Source organism: Gouania willdenowi, chromosome 21 (assembly GCF_900634775.1).
Source record: "Gouania willdenowi chromosome 21, fGouWil2.1, whole genome shotgun sequence".
Classification (NCBI taxonomy): Eukaryota; Metazoa; Chordata; class Actinopteri; order Blenniiformes; family Gobiesocidae; genus Gouania; species Gouania willdenowi.
In genome coordinates, this window is record NC_041064.1 from 19,943,286 (window position 1) to 19,963,136 (window position 19,851).

Consider the following 19,851-nt stretch of genomic DNA (forward strand, 5'->3'; position numbering starts at 1 on the left):
TAAATTATGTACTATCGGAGAGTTTGCTCTGTGCTTTGGAAAAATAAAGAGGCTTGTGCACAGGACCCAAAAAGGCCCTGCTGCATTGCTCATGTACAAATGTATCGTGTTTTGTAAATGTTTACTATAAATTCTTTGAAACCAGCGACAATGCAGGCAGCCTGCTGCTTTAAAAATGTGCTCTCCTGGAATGATAAATAAGTAATACACCAGTGCCATTCTCTTTGGGTTGAAAGTGATAAAGAATATTTAAAACGTAATCTACTGTTGTCTTTATTCACATTTGTTTCCAGTTAAGTAATCCGGTATACACACAAACCATAAAAAATACTTTTTAAAGAATATTGTAGTTAAATACAAATGCAGACAAGAATATTATTCATTTATTATTACTCATGTGGCACAGAATACTTGGTTAATTAAATTAGAGCAATTCAATTTGGTTGTAAGTTTATTACTGATAGCGATGCAATTTGTATCGGTTTCTTTGCTGCTTTTGCTACCAACATTCTGTTTGTGACTGTGTGAAAACCAGCCATTTGGTGTTTTAAAAGTATGATACTGCACACTAATTCCTCTCAAACCCTAAACATATGGAAGTAGGAACGCGACAACTTGTTTTCGAGCGGAAAAAAGACAAAAGTGGAACTTAAAGCACAAAAGTTGTCCTTTTAACCACTTTACTCACTGTACAGTGACATTGTTTTGATTTGAACAAATAGGCTCAGAAAAGATGTGAACAAATATTGTTTTCTGCTTATCGTCGTTCACTGCAGTAAAATAGCTTTATCAAATTTTTAAAGGTCTAAGACTGATGCTTAAAAAAATTTAACTAATGAAAAATGTTTTGTACTGACATGTTTTATTTTCATAATTTTAAATGTAGTTTTTATAATTTTATAAATAATTTACCCGATATAAAAAATACATCACAGTAAGACTTTTTCTTTGATTAAACATGATTCTTAACACTGCTTTAGACTGGTGACCCTTCTGGGGTGTAACTTAACCACCATGCGTTACCAAAAATAGGTCCTTATTCTCTATCATTTAAAGTAAACTGTAAAGAACAGAAATAGAAAAAGATGATGACCTTGAAATAAAATGTTTGTCATGGAGAGCTGTGGGAGTCTTTATTGTAACAGATTCACTTGTGAAAATGTTGCTGTCAAAGTGTGTCATTGGGAAGCTACAATATCCGAAGCCTCTCCCTCCTGTATTGTGCATTCCATGCGCTGACATTGTTATGAATTATAGATCAAAGTAAAAGGCGTGTTCCTCTGACCCACATTTGCCTTTTGCAGTTTGCCATCTTCTTTTCATTGTTTGTTTTGGGTTATGTATATATTTTTATTCTTACCTTAGTGGCATACACCATGATTGTTTGGGTCAAACATGTCATGTTGTGTCATCAAAGTGTTCAGGATACAAAAGAAAAGCCCAAATGTCAGGTCAGATTGTGTTTATGGAGGATGGGAGGATTGGCAGTCACTTCAGGATACATTGCATTTTTGTAGCAGCCACACGATGTTCACACATTGTGTGTGTGTGTGGATTTCTTCAGTATTTGTATTCAGAAAACAAAAAGCCGTTTCTCACTCACAACTCATTGCTCAGATTAAAGATAAGAAATATGAATTCCAAAGAGTTTAAATAGACAGACACATTTAACAGAATTCAAAGGGTGGAGTCCTCTCTCTCATGTACTCCTTTCTCACACTCTCTCCTATTAAATCAACACAATCACACACCAATATTTTAAACATTCTGATTGCTTTAGTTACTGTTTAAAAGTGACCATTGTGCATTAAACAGACCAGGTATGTGGTGCAGAGAGGTACGTGCTAAGGATCATCAGTAGAAAGGGGATAAGTTTGTTGACGAGTTGGAGAGTCTGGGCGTAAAAGCTTTTTCCTACTGAACCTGAAAGAAGATGCTTGTTAACTTTCTCCCTGATGGCTGGAGGCAGAACAGGCCTTGGGATAAATGAGTCGCTGATGAACAGCTCTTCAAATGCAGTGCTGTTTATAGATGTTAGTGATTACAGGAGAGGAGCATCACTGGTCTTGCTGGAGGTCTATATTGTCCTGTCAGCTGCCAAACTAGGACACGAGGATGTTACTGTGGAGTCCTCTTAATAAAGCACATTTTATTTCATTATAAATCCTGTTAATTAACTGTCCAATGTTTGGTATATAATTACATGTCTGTATCTGTTCATATTTTGGATTTTCTGTCAGCTCTGTTGGAAATTAATTTCAAAGACTTTATTTTTCTACAGAATTATTCACATTTTCTTTATATTCACAAGTTCTTTAACTTTTTAGGAGTAATCTGTAGCATTGTACTAAATATGATCATCCAACTAGCATTGAGAATTAAAAGTGAGTTCTCTTTTTCAGAAACTATGGGAGGCTGTTGACATTCTTCTTTGCAAGGAGCTGTACAGGCGCCCAAACCCACCCAGCGGTTTGCATTGACAAGCCTGAACATGGCTGCTCAAAGAATCCGAGCCACAACCAACAACAACGCTTCTCTACCTCGCTGCAAGTCTGAGGGGACGCTTATAGACCTCGGCGAAGGGGTTTCAGAAGCCAGTCTCAGTGATGTGAAAGGTGAGCTGCCTAAACAAAAAACTTACTATTTCAAGAGTTTTTAAAAACTCTATTTTTGTGATTCCTTACATCATTATGAACCACTTTCATAGACAAACCAAGACTTCAATTGATTAAAAGTTAAAGGTTTGTTTTGCCTTCCATGTTACTTTAATGTCTTTCAACTCAATTAGGGATTTGCTACACTGAAAAATTATCTCCAGTCTTTTTTTTTTTAAGAACTAAACAATTGAGGGAAGCTTTGGGGGAGATTCACACTTGTTTTCTCTTATGGTATAAATGATAAGGCTTAAGTATAATAACAATGTGTATTGTGTACTTACATTTTGCCATCAAATACTTGTTTTTCATGTCTGTGCTTGATACATTTTTTTTCTTTGTTAGTTCCCTCCCCCAGTGCCTTAAGACTGGATGCAACGGTCTCATTTGGCACTGCCAGAGAAGTCATAGCAATCAAGGACTACTGCCCATCCAGCTTTACCACTCTGAAGTTCTCAAAAGGGGACCGCCTCTATGTTCTGGACTCATCGGGAGGAGAGTGGTGGTATGCCCACAACAACACAGAGATGGGTTACATCCCTGCAGCTTATGTACAGCCAATAAACATCAGAGACTCCTCCTTCAGTGACAGTGGAAGGATTGACACCATAGGAGATTGTAACGAGGAGGCAGCCAAAGAAATGGACCTTCTTGGGGAGTGGGCAGGAGTGATCCTGAAGCCAACCACCTTCCAAAATGGAAATCCATTTGCAACACATAATACCTCTACAAATCCATTTCTAAACGGGGGTCTTCAGAACTCACTCGATCAGAGCAGTAATGACAAATCTGTTGATCTGCTTCTGTTTGATATGCTCGCCCCTTCAGTTAACCGTTCCACGAGCACCATCGCTGATGTCAATGATTTTGGCAGTAACATTTTTAACCTGAATTCTCTAACTCCAACTCCTGGGGTTGGACAAATGTTGCGCAGGGACAACCCATTCTTTAGGAGTAAACGTTCTTATAGCTTGTCTGAGCTTTCCATCCTTCAGGCACAGTCCGACACCCCTCAGACCTCCACTGGTTTCTTTGGAAGCCTTAAAGCTCCAGCCCCAGAGCAGTTTCAAAGTCGGGAGGATTTCCGGACTGCATGGCTCACCCATCGCAAGTTGGCCAGGTCTTGCCACGATTTGGATTCACTGGGTCAGAACCCAGGTTGGGGACAGACTCAGCCTGTGGAAACTAATATTGTCTGTCGGTTGGACAGCTCAGGAGGCGCAGTGCAGCTTCCAGACACCAACATCAGCATTCATGTACCTGAGGGTCATGTGGCCGATGACACCCAGCAGATTTCAATTAAAGCTCTACTTGATCCACCACTGGAACTCAACAACGATCGCTGTACCACCGTCAGCCCTGTTGTAGAGATCAAACTCAGCAACATGGAAACAAAAAGTACCCTTACCCTGGAGATGAAAGTGTCTGTTGTTGTGAAAATGGATAGCCGGCAGATGACTGAAGTCTTGTGTGTTAGGAGTGATTGTAAAGAAGGTCCTTACACTCCTGTTCCCCAGGCATACATGTACGGAGATACAATCCAGGTGTGCCTAGATAATCTTGAACCTTGTATGTATGTGTGTGTTGTAGCACAAGCCAGGTCTATTAGTCCTAATTCCACAGTTTGGGAGCAAGTGGTTAAAAAGATTACCTTAGGAGTGTATGGTCCCAAACACATTCATCCGTGCTTCAAGACAGTTGTGGCAATGTTTGGTCATGATTGTGCCCCAAAATCATTGTTGGTAAGTGAGGTTGGCAAGCAGGCACAGGCAGCACCCCCAGTTGCCCTGCAGCTTTGGGGCAAACACCAGTTTGTTTTGTCCAGACCTCAAGACCTTAGAGTTGGAGTTTTCTCCAATATGGCAAACTATGAAGTAAAGGCAAGTGAACAGGCCAGAATGGTGCGAGGCTTTCAGGTCAAACTTGGAAAAGTTAGCAGACTTGTTTTCATCATTTCCACACGCAACACAGAGGATGTTTCTGATTTCACGTTAAGAGTCCAGGTTAAAGATGATCAAGACTGTATCCTGGCTCAGTTTTGTGTTCAGACTCCAACTCCACCACCCAAAGCAGGCCCAAAGACATCGGTGCAACGACGGTTCCTAAAGAAAAAGGAAGTTGGAAAGATCGTCTTGTCTCCGCTCGCCATTGCTACAAAGTACCCTGATTTCCAGGACAGGAAAATAAACAATCTGAAATTTGGTAAATTAATAAAAACTGTTATTCGACAAACAAAAAATCAGTACCTTTTGGAGTACAAAAAGGGAGATTTCATAGCTCTCTTAAGTGAGGAGAAGATCAAGTTGAAGGGGCAGTTGTGGACAAAAGAATGGTACATTGGATATTATCAAGGCAAAATGGGTCTTGTTCATGCTAAAAATGTACTTGTGGTTGGGAAAGTGAAGCCTATTTACTTTAGCGGGCCTGAGCTTACAACATCATCTTTACTGGAGCAGATACTGAAGCCCTGCAAGTTCCTAACGTACATCTACGCCTCTGTGAGGACTGTACTGATGGAAAATATCGGCAGCTGGCGAGCATTTGCTGATGCCCTTGGATACAACAACCTCCCTTTGACACACTTCTGCCGTGCAGACCTGGACAGCGAGCCCGAGAGGGTTGCGTCAGTGCTGGAAAAACTGAAGGAGGACTGCAACAATGCAGACAGCAAAGAGAGGAAATCCTTCCAGAAAGAGCTCCTCACAGTAAGTTATGACCTTGGCATTACAGTGTGATGTAGTGATTCAGCGTTTCTCCAAGTCATTGATTTATAAAAGTTAAATATCACACCATTTTTTAGTTTTGTTTTTTTGTTTATTGTTTTACATATTCAGCCAATTAGAAAATCTTGTCTGTTTGCTCCCTGCATCCAAGAGGACAGTGTGTTCCTGTCTACTAAGTCTGCTCAGCAAAGTCGATAGCTGCAAAGCAGGCATTTGGGTCTAATAATCTAAGTAGGAATCCTAGTTGTTATTTTTTCGGGTTTAAGCTTTTGGCATTTGTCCCCAAAGTTTGCAGTTTAATTAAAATGTGTTGATCTTGTATATCCACTTGATTGATTTCACAGCTTTACTAGTTTCTAAACTTGTTTTTCTTTGAAAATGAAGGAAAAGAAAACAAACAAGACTTAAATAATTTTGAAGTCCATCAAGGAAGAATTAAATAAGTTAATGATTATTAGATTCTAACCCCACCAAAGCTTGTCTCTTTTCCCTCTGAATCTCTGGTTGAAGCAGGATTCTTGGTGACATCACTAACAGATAAATTAAACATTACCTTAGATTTACTTTTGAGTGAGTAGATCTATCTGCTGCAGACGAGCAGCCCTGTTCATGCCTCAGTAGATTTAGCTTCTCTTCAAAGGAGCCAAAATGCTGATTTGTACTCACTGTGCAAATATGCAAAGCCGATGTCACTGGCATTTACATTGTCACTCTACACCTTAGAATCTACTACCAACAAAAATGTTGTGCCACCAAGTAGTCAAAATCACTATCAATTGCCAACATTTTTCTGTTGAGTTCTGTTTAGTACAGATCCAATTTTACAACCTAAAGTGGCATCTTTTGACTTTAACTATTATCATTGTTGTTACTGTATTACTATCATCACAGTGTTCCTCTCAGAGGTCACCATTGTCCTACAGCTGAAATAACATGAAGAGAAAGAAACCCTGTAATTTAGACAAGAGTGTAAATACTAGTTAAATCCCAGAAAAACTGTGGTATAGAAAAGATGAAGCTGAAAAGCTGAAATTAGCTGAAATTATGCAGTACGCTGGCTGACTTGTTATGTTGTTTCCTTCTGGACAATAGTGAAACTACTATTTATAGCGTAACAAACACAACAAGCAGCAAATTTTGGTTTTTTGGTTGAATCTGCATTATACTATTTACTTTTCCCATTTTGGGAAAATGATACTAAATAGTTCTTCCGCAATATAATTTACAATATTATGTCCATCTTAACGTTAAATCTAGCATCTAGCATCCCTGATGTCACTACCACCTATGTAATAAGCTGTAAATCACCTTGTGTTTATGCGCCTAACCCAAAGATCAGGCATGTGGTCCTTGAGCCTTGAGTTTATTGAGTTCATCAATCTAAGACCAGTGACGTGCCATGAGCATTAGGGTTGGGTAGGCAGGGCGTTGCAAATCGAAAGCACCAATGTCGACATCAATGACAACTTCATATGTTTCGGCTGGCAAGTGTTAATCGAACAAAAAAATTAAGATTGTAAAACACAATTAAAGAAACTAAAAACACTTATTCAATAGCAGCCTCCATACTTTCCCAACAAGATATATCTCATGACAACAACCACAGTCAGAACAGCCTCAGTGAGGAGCATCCACAAAGCCAATCCTTCCTTTTGTACCATTCACTGTGGAAAGTATGAACCTTTCCTTTGCTGAAGGTCTGGTAGCTCAGGTGTTGGTCTCCCATCTTTTAAAAGCTGTCGTTTTTCCTCTAAAGATATTTTGTTTATTGTCTCACTGTCATCTTGCCTGTAGTGTTATCCCGCCCACCAGCTAGAAAAAGTGACAGCGACCACGCTGTATCAATATACTGATGCACTGTGAATGTACGTATTGCATTTAGCATAGCACGGTTACGTCCAAAGGCAGTGTAGCGATCTGCCGTTTTACATAAATGGTTTTCATATTGGGGAACTTACTGCAAATGTGCAAACACAGGCTAAGAGGGCCAGAGGCAGAGCAGCAATGTGCCTTCGGGAGTGGGTGTGGCCTCCTCCTGCCTTACAGCGGAGTGAGACTTGTGCCATACCAGGAAATAGCGGTGATGTCAGCATTTTGTGCTTTTCATAGCCCAAATGAATCACTTTCAAACTTACAGGTACTGTAGGCTATCGGAAATTGAAAAATATCAATTCACCCTTGGTTAGGCACTGACGTGCAGTCAGGATAGGTACTGTCTAACTTTGTGTGCTGCTCTTGGGTCTTAGTCATGAGCTTTTTGTGCCTTGGTGAAAAACATGTTAGAATAACCAAAGCATGATGAATTAAGCTGAAATTTGAATTTTAGATATACATTTCTATCAGCTATAACATCATGTTTACTTCTGGATAATAGAGTTTTTCATATATTTTAAGAACCAACTTTCTGAACAAATCGTACCCTTATCAAAGAAGTTTTTTTGTTTTCTTCTTCTATTGGGGATCATTATATTGTGGCTGATTGAGCTACACACTAATTTAGGATTGTTAAATAATTGATCAAAGATTGGGGAATTAGTTGTTTATTCTTACTATGTACAAATGTGGTGTCATTTTAGTAAACCTGCAGGGTTGTTTTACTTAAACCAGTTGCACTCAAACTGAAAATATTTTGTTTGTCTTTGTTTTGAAACAACCAACACCAGATCCAGTGACAGAGCTGTCAACTGTTGCAAAGTGCTTTTTGCTTTCTGAAGCAGTTTATGTTCCAACAGTAAACGATCATATCTGTATTAAGGCAGACGCTGTCACCAATGGCCAAAATCTTACTAGATCATTTTAACTACCAAGTCAAATTCCTTGTGCTGTCTTAAAAACTGTACTTGACAAATAAAACATTTCTGATTCTGAGTCTAAAGAATGCTTGTTCTGAAACTGCTCTAAAGTTTCTGTATTTCAGTAGCTCAGAGGACAGCAGTAGGATGTTTCTTGCTAAGTAAAACATTACAGTTCTATGTATATTTAACTGCATGTGCCTGTAGCGCACCTCCTTGAGCTAGTTTCTAAGGAGACTCTGTTGTTGTTGTCAAATAATGATGGGAAAATCCAGGTTGTGTGTGTTTGGGTTTTGGGACAGCAGATGTTTCCTGCTGCATTGTTCAGAAACTAAACAGAAGCTTCAGTTTTGGACCTGCAGGCGCCTGCAATCCATACCGTCTCATTGTCCTTCCCAGAGAACCAATCACAGACGCTCTCTTTTTCTGTGAAAGGTGTTGTAGAATCTATTTTCTGCACTTTTGTGATTTGTAATTACTCAAGCAAGACAAAAGTTAGTTTTTTCATGTTTAAGTTTGAAATGAACCATTTATTCATAACAATGAGTTGTAATTTTATGAATGTTTGGTGTTCATCAGCTGAAGCAATACATTTTAGAACAAGTTAATTTAGATCTATTTCCCTTAATTCCTCTTGTGTGCTTGCTTTACTTTGTACAGATTTGAGAGAATATACCATTGCCTAGTATTTCAGCTAACATCAAAGCAGAGCACATCAGGTTAATGCACAGGGACAATCACATTTATACCTACAGCCAATTCAATGACTCCAATTAATCTAACATCCACGCTTTTGAAATTTTTGGACTGAGAGATGTCCGTAGAACACCCACAGAAACATACAGTCTCAAAAAGAAGGCTTCCCAGGAGTTAAAGTCATGCAGGTCCTTCTTGCTGTGAGCCAGAAATTTGATCCATTCCCTGCTCTGACTGTTTGTGAATATGGGAATTTTGGCGAAGTCGTTATCAGCAATCTCATTCTTATATGTGAGCAGCTACGAGTTCCTATGGGGGTTTAGATTATAATGTAAATATAATTCACTCTATCTTTCTTTCTCGCTCCTGATTTGCTGTGAAGTTTCTCTCACGTGACGCTCAGCTGTGACGGTTTATAAAATCTTCCCACTGCACTCTAACCTCAAAATCAACCCATACTCTTTCACTCGGGGAAATATTCTTATGTTTTTTTGGTTTCTGCTTGGTTTTGTAACTGCGCTAAAAAATCAAGAGCTTCTTTACTGCAGCCTTCATCATCCTTTTCTTTCTCTTTTTGTCCTTTTCTTTCTCCTTTTGTCCTTTTCTTCCTCATCTGCTTTTAAGCGGCTGCAGGTGTAGCGACTGCTGCATAGTCCATGAAGCCTTGAAAGGCAGGAGACCACATAGCGAGAACCTTTGTTGTCTCTCGCAGTGCTTAAAAGGGGATTTTCATTTCAAAGCTCTCCCTCCGCTCTGCAGCAAAGTGTCTGACCCCCTGAATTATTTTCTGTCAGATCAGTCTGGTAGAGATAGAGGGTGGGAATAATAATGCTATTTTTGCAAGGGAGATGGGATCAGCTCTCAGCTTTGCCATTTTTGTACAGTGATGTTTGCCTTATTATTTACGTACACTCTTTCCTCTTTTTACTTCCTTGACCTCTTTTTTTGCTTCTTTTGGCAGAAGGGTGTGGTTGGTTGCTGCTTTTAGAATAATTGACTGAGCAAGAAGAGATTGCCTTCCCTCAGGAGATTCCCCTTTTATGTTTTTAAGGAACGAGGCAAGTTCACATTCAGGGTCAGAACCAAGTATCCACAATCTTAGATCTCCTTACTTTTTATCTTTAAGGTTGGGGGTGCAGCTCACACTACACAGGCCAGGAGTCACTTAATGCAATGAGGGAAAGGAATGGAATGGGAAAGCCCTAGCGTGGCCAAGATGAAGTGTTGAGGCTGAAAATGGTAGAGGTGAAATATGTCAGATGGAAAATGAAGAGGGGATAGAAAGATAATAAAAGGAGATTGGAGTGGACAGATTGAGTGTCAGTTTGTAGCCGAAGGAAAAACAGAAATAAGATGACAAGACAAAACAAGTAATCTGTCATAACCTTTATTTGGGGTGAAGGCAAAGGTTTGAAGTAGTTGTTGCGATTTCTCCGTTTTTCTACTAATGTGAGTGAGAGAGCACTTAAAGTTCCTGCCCCTGTGTATATTTAGATTCGATAGAAGTTTTAATTTTTGTTATAACAAAAGTGTCTTTAGGAATTTTCTTCCTTGGTCTTGACAAGCAGCTGATTTATGCAGATGAGGAAAGCTGCAGGGCTTCAGAGAGCTGATTGCTGAGCTGGTGAAACAAACTCGATGGCATTTAGCTAACACACTTGCTTGCACACTCAAATGCACTCAACGGTCCCATAACACACAGGCCAGCTGACATTTTGGTGGAGCACAGCAGAGGAGTTCATCTGATTGTTTTTGTGGAGTACACTAGCTGTTTAGATTGCAATAATGACAGTGCAGCCGAGTGTGTCTGCTGCAACACATTTATTAGTTTAACGTTAAACTCAAAGCTTCCAAAGGGATCACGTGTGACATTAAATTCTTTACAACACAACCGTCAAATATTTACAGCAACTTGAATATTTCCGACCGTCGGGAGTGTGGCTAAAACACACCAAAGACAGACTTTACAGCTTTGCAGTCTTTTTGAAGTCAGTGATGCTAAAGTTGACTTCATAACCTCCAACAAAAAGTTAAAAGAACTTAGATGTCTGAACACATCTATTGAATGTACGATACACTTCTTTAGTGTACAATAAAATTAATGAAGAAGTTTAAAAAATGGAACAGGATAAGCAGATATAAATTAGGTTAGGGACAGATGAATTAATTGTTTTATTTCCCTTCTTTTAGCCTCACCTTTGACCAATACATGAAGAAATGTTTTGTTTAACATTTTTAACATAAAAATAAATAATAAAAACCCTGTATTTTGGGGATTTCTCAGTTGTCATTGTTTTTGGTAGGATCAAGTTAAAGATTTCTGTGTTCACCACAACAGAGAAGTAAGTGGGCGCACTTCAGAGGTGCTGCAGAACTGTTTGATTGGTCAGCAGCCTCGTTCCTATCTTATCCTCAGGGTTTGGAGACGCTGCTGGAGCATAGCATCCGCATTCCTGACCCGTTCCCCCAACCTCCTGCATCCTTGCTCGCCTCTCTCATATCCTGTCATTCCATACATTCCTGCACATGCAACTGGGGCCCAACTATGAGCTTTAAAGTCACCTTCACCCTATTAGGTCTGCAAGTAAGAGACACCTTGGCCCAATACTGGGACTATTTCAATCTGGATGTACTGAGAGTTGGTTTGGAGGATTATTATTTTCAAATTATTTTTAGAAACTGGGTTTGCAAGAGGAATTGATTGAGGAGACCATATGCTTCTCAATCCTTAGCTTGAATCAGTCCATGTTATTGTGTGTTGGTATTAGTATCATGAAACCAGCCAGGCTGGGTGGTTACTGGCTTTTTGTTTGTTTTGTGCCTTATTTCTATTTATTAATGACAATGAAGTAATGAAAATAAAGACAATTTTTTTTGTCATTGGACAATAAACAAAACAAAAAGATGGCAAATTAAGGTGGCGACTCGACTGGTGCTGCTGCTAACACAGGCTTTATTACATTTGGACAGCTATGAGAATCGTTAAAGCAAACTGAGATAGAACATTTGCGTTGATGTGTGTAAATGTGAATATCTGTGTGTTTGCATTGTGGTAGATTATGTTCTGTCTGGGTTTTTCCCCCTTTGAGATCTAGGTTGTAAGTCTGCAGCAGAATCACAACCCTAATTAGCGCTTTGAAGATAAAATAACAATTTATTTTTAGAACTTAGAAGCCTAGTCAAAAACTGAAAAACACACTGAGTGACACAGACGACCCAATACATATAAATAACGAGACAATTAAATGGAAAACATCTCAACTCTGTGTATGTGTGTAAACCCGTTTGAGTTATGTAGCCACCAACAGGACTTGAACCCATGATCTCTGCACTAAGAAGCAGCAGTGACCCCAGTTTTTGTTAAAAGATATGCTGGTAGAAATGATCTAGAATAATTAGGAATGAGCTTTATTTTTACATCACCAAAGTAAAAGTGTAAACAGCTTGACTTCAGCAGGTCACTACGGCTGGGTTTACACAAAGCCCCGACATGTTACGAATGTCTATTCTACGTGATTTGTGACACAGTTGTCACAAACTGCAACCTTCCTGGAGAAGGTTTGTAACCTCACGTAGCATTTGTTGTTCACTGTCAAAAAAATCTTCCGCAAATGCTACGAATTTGACCTTATTCGTGGAGTTTGTAGCAGCATGTGAATATTCATGTCACCTTGTGCTGATTGGTTTTGACGTGCAACAAAGCGTGAAAGTATTTGGTGTGTATTTGTGTTCATTCGTAGGGTGACATCTTCGCGCGGTGTTGCTCAGTACGAAAGCTGTCAAGTACTGGCATGGGCTACTATGGATTTACACGGATCGACTCGCTTTGTGGTCTTCTGTTGTGCTGCGTTATGAGTCGCTTCTCTCACGTCTGCGTTCATGAATGTTATATACGCCACGCTGCAGACGACTCGTCACTTCATTCCTCACGATTTCAAAATGCCACAGCTAAAGAAAACATCATAGCCCTCTACACTTGTAGCTCCTGATGCTCCTCAGATGGAGAGTGACTGTTTATATTAGTGCATTTATAAAAGACAAGTGTGCTACATGTGCTGTATTTAACTCATCCTAACACTTCCTGTTTACACGTTGGGCTGGACCATTTACATGCAAACACTGGGGGGGGGGGGGGGGGGGGAACAGTCCCATAACCGCAGCCTGATGACCTGATGGCGGAATATGGAGCACTGTGGAGCGATGTGAACTGTTCAAGATGTGGCGATGGAATGAATTTCGTTGTGTGTGGAACCAAATACAGTATATACTCATTTGACAACATTCGCCACACTCGTGACACCGCGCACCATATCGTAACAATCCGCACCCACGTTCATCACAGAACGCAACAATTAGCCACAGACTCAAGGCTGACATTATCTCTCATGATCATAAACAAGGTTTCATGAAGGCTGTAATTAAGTGTTGTTCGGTAAATTATGACACCTTTTGCTAAATGATGACACCTTTGGAGCTATGTTGACATTTTTTGGGTTAGGTGGAGGGATCTAGTGGGGTTAAGTAGGATTAGGGTTAGTCAGGGTTAGGGCTAAGGATTAGGTAGGGTTAGAGGTTAGGTAGGGTTAAGGTTAGGGGTTAGTGTTGGGTAGGGTTAAGGTTAGGGGTTAGGCTTAGGTAAGGTTAAGGTTAGGGGTTAAGGTTAGTTAAGGTTAGGGGTTAAGGTTAGTTAAGGTTAGGGGTTAGTGTTAGGTGGGGTTAAGGTTAAAGGTATTGTGGACGATGTTTAAAAAAGAAACACCCTCTCCACATTTTGAAAAAAAACGCGCATGCACAACACACCTACGTGTGTGGGAGAACGTGCACGAGCCCCGTTTTCCTCGTGCACAGCTCTGTTTACAAGTTGGCGTGGACATCGGTCATACAAGCTTACCTTACAAAAGAAGATTTGCACTTTTCCCACTATGTCAGACTCGCCACCGGTAAGTGAAAATCCATTTTCAAAGGACTCAGTGCGCACCGGGCACAAGCACGTACGACGGCCTTCCGTAAACATGATTGACAATTAGGAGGACCAGTCGTCTTGATGATCCACCCGGAAGCTAAACATCGTCTACAATACCTTTAAGGTTGGGGGTTAGGCTTAGGTAGGGTTAGGGGTAAGTGTTAGGTGGGGTTAAGGTTAGGGGTTAGGCTTAGGTAAGGTTAAGGTTAGGGGTTAGTGTTAGGTGGGGTTAGGGTGACAAAGGATCAGGGTACGAACAACACTTAATGACAGCCTTCATGACTCCTTATTCATGCTAATGGCAGGTGTCATGTCATAATAATGACAGCGTAATGTCAGCCTTTATGTATAAAACTTCAAGTAAAATGTTACCGCCATTTTTAGTACTGGGATTTAACGTGACATAGAAATGTTAGGTACTTTGTCACAAATATAAATTCCTGGCATTTGTAATGTGTCGGGGCTCTGCATAAAAACTTTGTGGACACTTGTGGACTGTTTTCATGCTTTTCAGTAGAAACCTGATTACTGGGAAAACTGAAAAGACTGTTTGAAGACCTGAGTCGCTTGCGTTAAAAGTTCTTCTGTTTTTCCTAAACAAAAATACACTTATCTAACAAAACAAACATAAGCCTCCTCTATAATGTTTTCCTAAGTAAAACATACAGATGTGTCTGTCTGCATTAATGAGGTGTCACATAACTGCAGATGATAGTTTAAAAAAATAAATAAATCACCTCTGATGCACCGCAGCTAATCTTTGTATGTTTTAAATCGGTTCTTGCAATTAGCACAATCCCCAGCCGTCTGGGTAAAATTGATGGTGACAGGGAAGTCGCTGTAGCTCATGAGAACTCGCCTGCCTGTATAAAACAGTTAAGCCCATAAAAAGAGCAGCGAAGCTAAGGATGGTGATGTGTAGCTGGTCAAATGGTCCTACAACAACATTAAGTGTTACCAGTGTTGATAATTACTGACCCAGACATTCCTTCTTAGGCTCGTGGTAGATGTGACTAAATCATCTTCCTTCTCTCACATGTGACCAAAAAGGAACACAAGGCTCTTTTCTGTTCTTAGGTGAAAGCATGTGAGAAATGCACAAATCTGAGGTTTTGAGGGGCTTTGGGAGGCAGGCAGGGAACAATACTGATGCAAGTTATTGGAATAATCCAAGTAGATGTTACGTTAGAGTTACAGAGAAACTAAACCCAGAAACCCTTTTTTCTGCTGAAAACAAATGTATTTTAGTATGAAGCAGTGTTTGATTTTTCTTTAATTCTTGACATTGTAGTAAAAGTATTTCAACTTTGCATATTTTGTTGTAATAATTTAAGAACCCAGCTATTACAATCAAATTTTGCTATTGGCTGAGATTGTTTGTTTTTTGGTGTTTTGATGGCCTCTTATGGCTCAAACCACATTGTTAGCCACGCCCATTTTTAAAAACTACCACTTGTCAACTATGCAATCTATGGCGAGTAGATTAGACTGAGAGAATTGTAAATAGAGTGGTATAGTGAGCATTGAGTTAGCATAGCATTGATTGTTCTTTGGAGATTTTATAGTATAGACTGGGCATGTCTTAACTGCTCCAGGAGCCCCGCCCACAATCAAAGCCTTTTTTTTAAATTTGAAGTTCAAGCCTCAATGCACATAGAGCCAAAACCTCAGGTTTTGGTTACTTATTGAGTTACTTTCTAGGTTCATACCACTTCTTTTTTTTATACCAATTCTGTTCAGGTTGTGTTGCAGTTTGCAGAATAAAAAATCACTCTTTACATTTTGCATTTTGTATAGTATAACACTTATCTTCTACCTCTAGGCCCTTTTAAAGATGGACTGCCAGGGTCTCGTGGCCAGACTTGTCATGGACTTTGTACTCTTGACCACCGCCGTGGAAGTTGCCGGACGATGGAGAGAGCTGGCTGAAAGACTCGCCAAAGTTTCTCGCCAACAGATGGATGCGTATGAAGCTCCGCACCGTGACAAGCATGGAGTTGTAGACAACGAGGTATTAACAACCATCAGCTACCTACAACCACTGCTTACTAAGATGGTTCTCTTTGCTTAAGTGCACAACTCACATAAGTAGTAAAGCTCTACAGAGGCAATAAAAGGAGAAGCCTTGAAAACAATGTTAAAATATAGGTTATGATTAAAGAGAACACATGGGTGCAGCTAAACTAACAGAAATCAGACTTAATATTTACCCCAAAGCCAGAAGATTAATACCGAATCATTCAATACCCAGAGTTGCTCACAGTAAATACTTTTCCCCATAAAGGTTCACCTCATTTCTGCTGCTCGGCTGTTCAGTCCTTTAGTGTTTTTATTGTTGCTGCACTGCAGACGTCAGGCCCGTACACACCATGTGCTTCCTACTTTTTGCAACATCCGCCTTTCCTGCACATAAACTTTATTTTTAATGAGTGCAAAAAGTAAAAAAAAAAAAAAAGTTGAACCAGTTGAAAGAGAATTCACAGCAAAAGAGAAGCGGAAATTACGTTTTGGATTAATTGCATTTTCCAAACTCATGATTGTCATTTCAAGCTGTAATTTAAATCCCACAGACACTGAAATCCTAGCTGTCACTGTGAGGACCAGATTCTCTCCCTACAGCAGAATCATTATTACTGCATCCAATGCAATACATTCAAGTTTAACATAAACAAAACATGCTACCAGTTATGATAGGAGATTGTTGTATTTTTCAAAAAGGAGTTGAAAATGACTGTAGATCCATGTTGTCTCTTGTTTTAAATAAAGTTATGCAAAGTAGAGAAAGTTAACAATGTGAGAAAGATGAGGGGGTGATAGTGAGTTTATCATTTTATAATGAGTAGCAATTTCAGGTATAAACTTCTAACAATGTTTTCCAGCAGAAACAGATCAGAGCTTGTTTGTTTGTTTTTCTTCAGGCCATGTGGAAGCCGGCGTACGACTTCCTGGTCACGTGGGCAGCTCAGATTGGCGACAGCTACCGTGATGTGATCCAGGAGCTACACATGGGCCTAGACAAGATGAAGAACCCCATAACCAAACGCTGGAAGCACTTGACCGGCACGCTCATTCTGGTCAACTGCCTGGACGCCCTGCGTAGCTCCGCCTTCAGCCCTGCGGCTCAGGACGACTACGCCATCTGAGCTTCATGTGGTCTTCTGAAGCTTTGTACAGCGTGTAAAATACACCTCTCCAATGCCTCTGCTGCAGCTAGACATTGATGTTATTCCCGTGGGTTGCCTTTCAGCCTTTCATGCCCAAGGGACCATCGGTAGACTGCCCCCATTTTTCCACCTTAAACAAGTATTTACAGACACACTTTAAGCTGTATTTTTGTACACGTTATAGCACAGTGTTTTTAAAAGCAACATTTAAATCTAGTGGTTGAAAACTGTGGATCGAAGGCCAAAAGAAAACCATTTTTTAGAAAGATGTTTTTTAGATCATGTGACAAATTCATGTCCAGTGTTTTATTATTGCCATTGTTTTGTAGATCAAAGAGAAACGCCATCTTTTCTTCTCCTGTTTGCAGGTCATCTCAATGTGGTTCTTGTCATTTCATGTAACACAGTATTGACACAGCAGTGTCCATTAGCTAAGGACTCAGACTGAAAAAAATATTCTGTAGTGTTGCAATGTGATTTTTGTTCTTCACATTAGTGTTAAATCTAATAATCTTTTTCTACTATTTATCAGTTTTAAAATAAAAAAAACCTGGTCAAAGAAGTAGAAGTAGATAGTAGTCTATCTAGTTGGCTATCAAAAAGAAAGTTTCATTTGAATATTCTTCTACTTTAAACCAGATTTAAATTTTATATATATATATATATATATATATTTAAGCAATAAAAAAACCAAAAAGACTCAAGTCTTATATAAAGTCTTTGCGCTGAATTTTTTTGTCTACCACATTGCACAGCTTGCTGCCTCTATGCTAGGGCTGGGCAATATGGATCATAACTCATGTCTCGATATTTTTTCTCAAAATGGCGATATATACGATCATTTTAATTTAATAGGCACATTTATTAAGAAACAGTTGCACAATATGTGCCACTTTTGGCTTTTTCTCCTATAAAGGACAGCACATGTGAGTGAGGTCTGTAGTGTGGATTGTTTATGGGAAGGTCTGGGTTAGAACGCACTCAGTAATGCTTCTGTTTTTCACGCCGTTCTGAGAAGTAGTGAAAGCAGCGACTCCTAAAAACAAGTGTTTTAAAACAAAATAAGCTATTATATTAATATAGATATAGATATAGGCGATCTTGTAATTTTCTATATCGCCAAAATAGAAGTCTCTATGTCGCCCAGCCCTACTCCATGCTGCATCCATGTTTACATACAGCTGTTGGATTTTATTTAGTTACTTTTTGTGCTTTTTTGATTTCCAAGCTGACCCATTGTTGTAGATCCATTGCTGACATTAAGTTCCCCAAATCACATCTAGTTTGACTTGTTTAGAACAAACATCTCCATCGATCATGTTGCAAATGCTGCGAAAAGAAATGAAGACGGATTAACATTTTTGTTCATGTTTGAATATTATTGATTGAGATTTTTGATGAAATGGTATTTGATGGACCTCCATAACCTTTGCTTTTCACTTGTCAGTTGTGAGCGACATAATTTGCATCTTCTTGTTTAATCAAACATTTTAAAATGGATTTCCAACACTATACAGCTTGAGGCTTGTTTTCCCTCTTAAAAATGTCAAACAAAAGTCAAAGTTGTAGCTAATATTTGTTAACTTAATTCTGTGTTCAGTCTGTGTTCTTCTAGTCCTGTAAAAATGTACTTTTATACCAAACTTTGCCAAAAATCTGTAGAGAGCTGCACCAGTTTGTACCGTTTTAACCACTGATGTAATGACACTGTCTGTCTGTCTGTCTGTTAAAGCTTCTTTATAGTGTCAGTGCTGCGTACTGTATGTATACTGTGTGAAAAAGAATTGTAGTAAATTGTAAATATTTGTGCACACTTTACATGCGAGTCTGCCTGCTGTCTGCACGAACACAATGAACAGAGCCAGGGGTTGTGGCAGGAGAAACAGGCTGTCACTTCACGCGTTACCTGTGCTGCATTTGTGGAAAAAAGAAAACCCTGAAAAGTCAGCGGTTTTGCAGAGGAAAGTGCATGGAATGCTCTAACTGCATCCAGAAGACAGAGAAAATAAAATAAATACATTTTTCTACCACCCACATATATTAGAAGCACATGAAATTAGGATAAAACGTGTAATATTGAGTATTTGACAGTATGTTTGGTTTGTTACTAAATTAAAATAATATTCTGAATCAAAACAAGTATTTAAATCCACTCAATGAGAGAGTGCAGCATATAGTACGTCTCACTTCATTTTTGCTCATTTGGGTTTTTTCTATCACTAATAGGTGGCCTTAAAGCTCCACCCACAGACTAAATTATTAATTTAAATTATTAAAAAAAAACCTTCTCGACCAGTGGTGTCAAACTCAGTGTAGTTCAGGGGCCAAATACAGAGTAGTTCATCTCATGAGGAGATTCTATGCTGGAAAACCAGTCATTTCAACGTTATATATCCTAGTTTGCACTTGTACAAATACACAAAATACAAAATATGTGAGAAATCAACCATATCCAAACAATAAGTGACAAATTTCTTAGATCTGTGACCAGATTCTATTTAATAAAAAAAAAATGATATGTAATAATTTGAGGAAAATTGAAAGATTTCATAAGAATTTTGAGGTTTTTTTCCAACATTTTAACGTAAAAAAAAATGGAGGCAATTTTACGATATACACTACCGGTTCAAGGTTTTAGAACACCACATTTCTTCCAGTTTTCTACTGAAAATTATTCAGTTTATTTTTTATCTGAAATGAAAGCATGGAACAAATAAGCAATTTGAGTTGAAAAAGTTTATTTATAGACCAAAATGTATTTTTAAATTTTGACTCATCAAATGTGGAGTGTTCCAACACTGCTTTTATGCAGACAGAGGGGGTTGTGGGTAACCAAGAAAACTTGGAACACCTGTAGGA

At 39.1% G+C, this 19,851-nt stretch overlaps 1 protein-coding gene across 1 annotated transcript in view; it reads left to right on the plus strand.

The window, feature by feature from the left end:
* sh3bp4a (SH3-domain binding protein 4a) overlaps positions 1-17,650 on the plus strand; it is a 40,838-nt gene extending 23,188 nt beyond the window's left edge. The window contains exons 2-5 of the mRNA XM_028436439.1: positions 2,403-2,615; positions 3,000-5,359; positions 15,651-15,839; positions 16,747-17,650. Of these exons, the coding sequence (XP_028292240.1) occupies positions 2,492-2,615; positions 3,000-5,359; positions 15,651-15,839; positions 16,747-16,971 (2,898 nt within the window). The 5' untranslated portion in view covers positions 2,403-2,491 and the 3' untranslated portion in view covers positions 16,972-17,650. The remainder of the gene's footprint in view (positions 1-2,402; positions 2,616-2,999; positions 5,360-15,650; positions 15,840-16,746) is intronic.
* Positions 17,651-19,851: the final 2,201 nt, after the last annotated feature.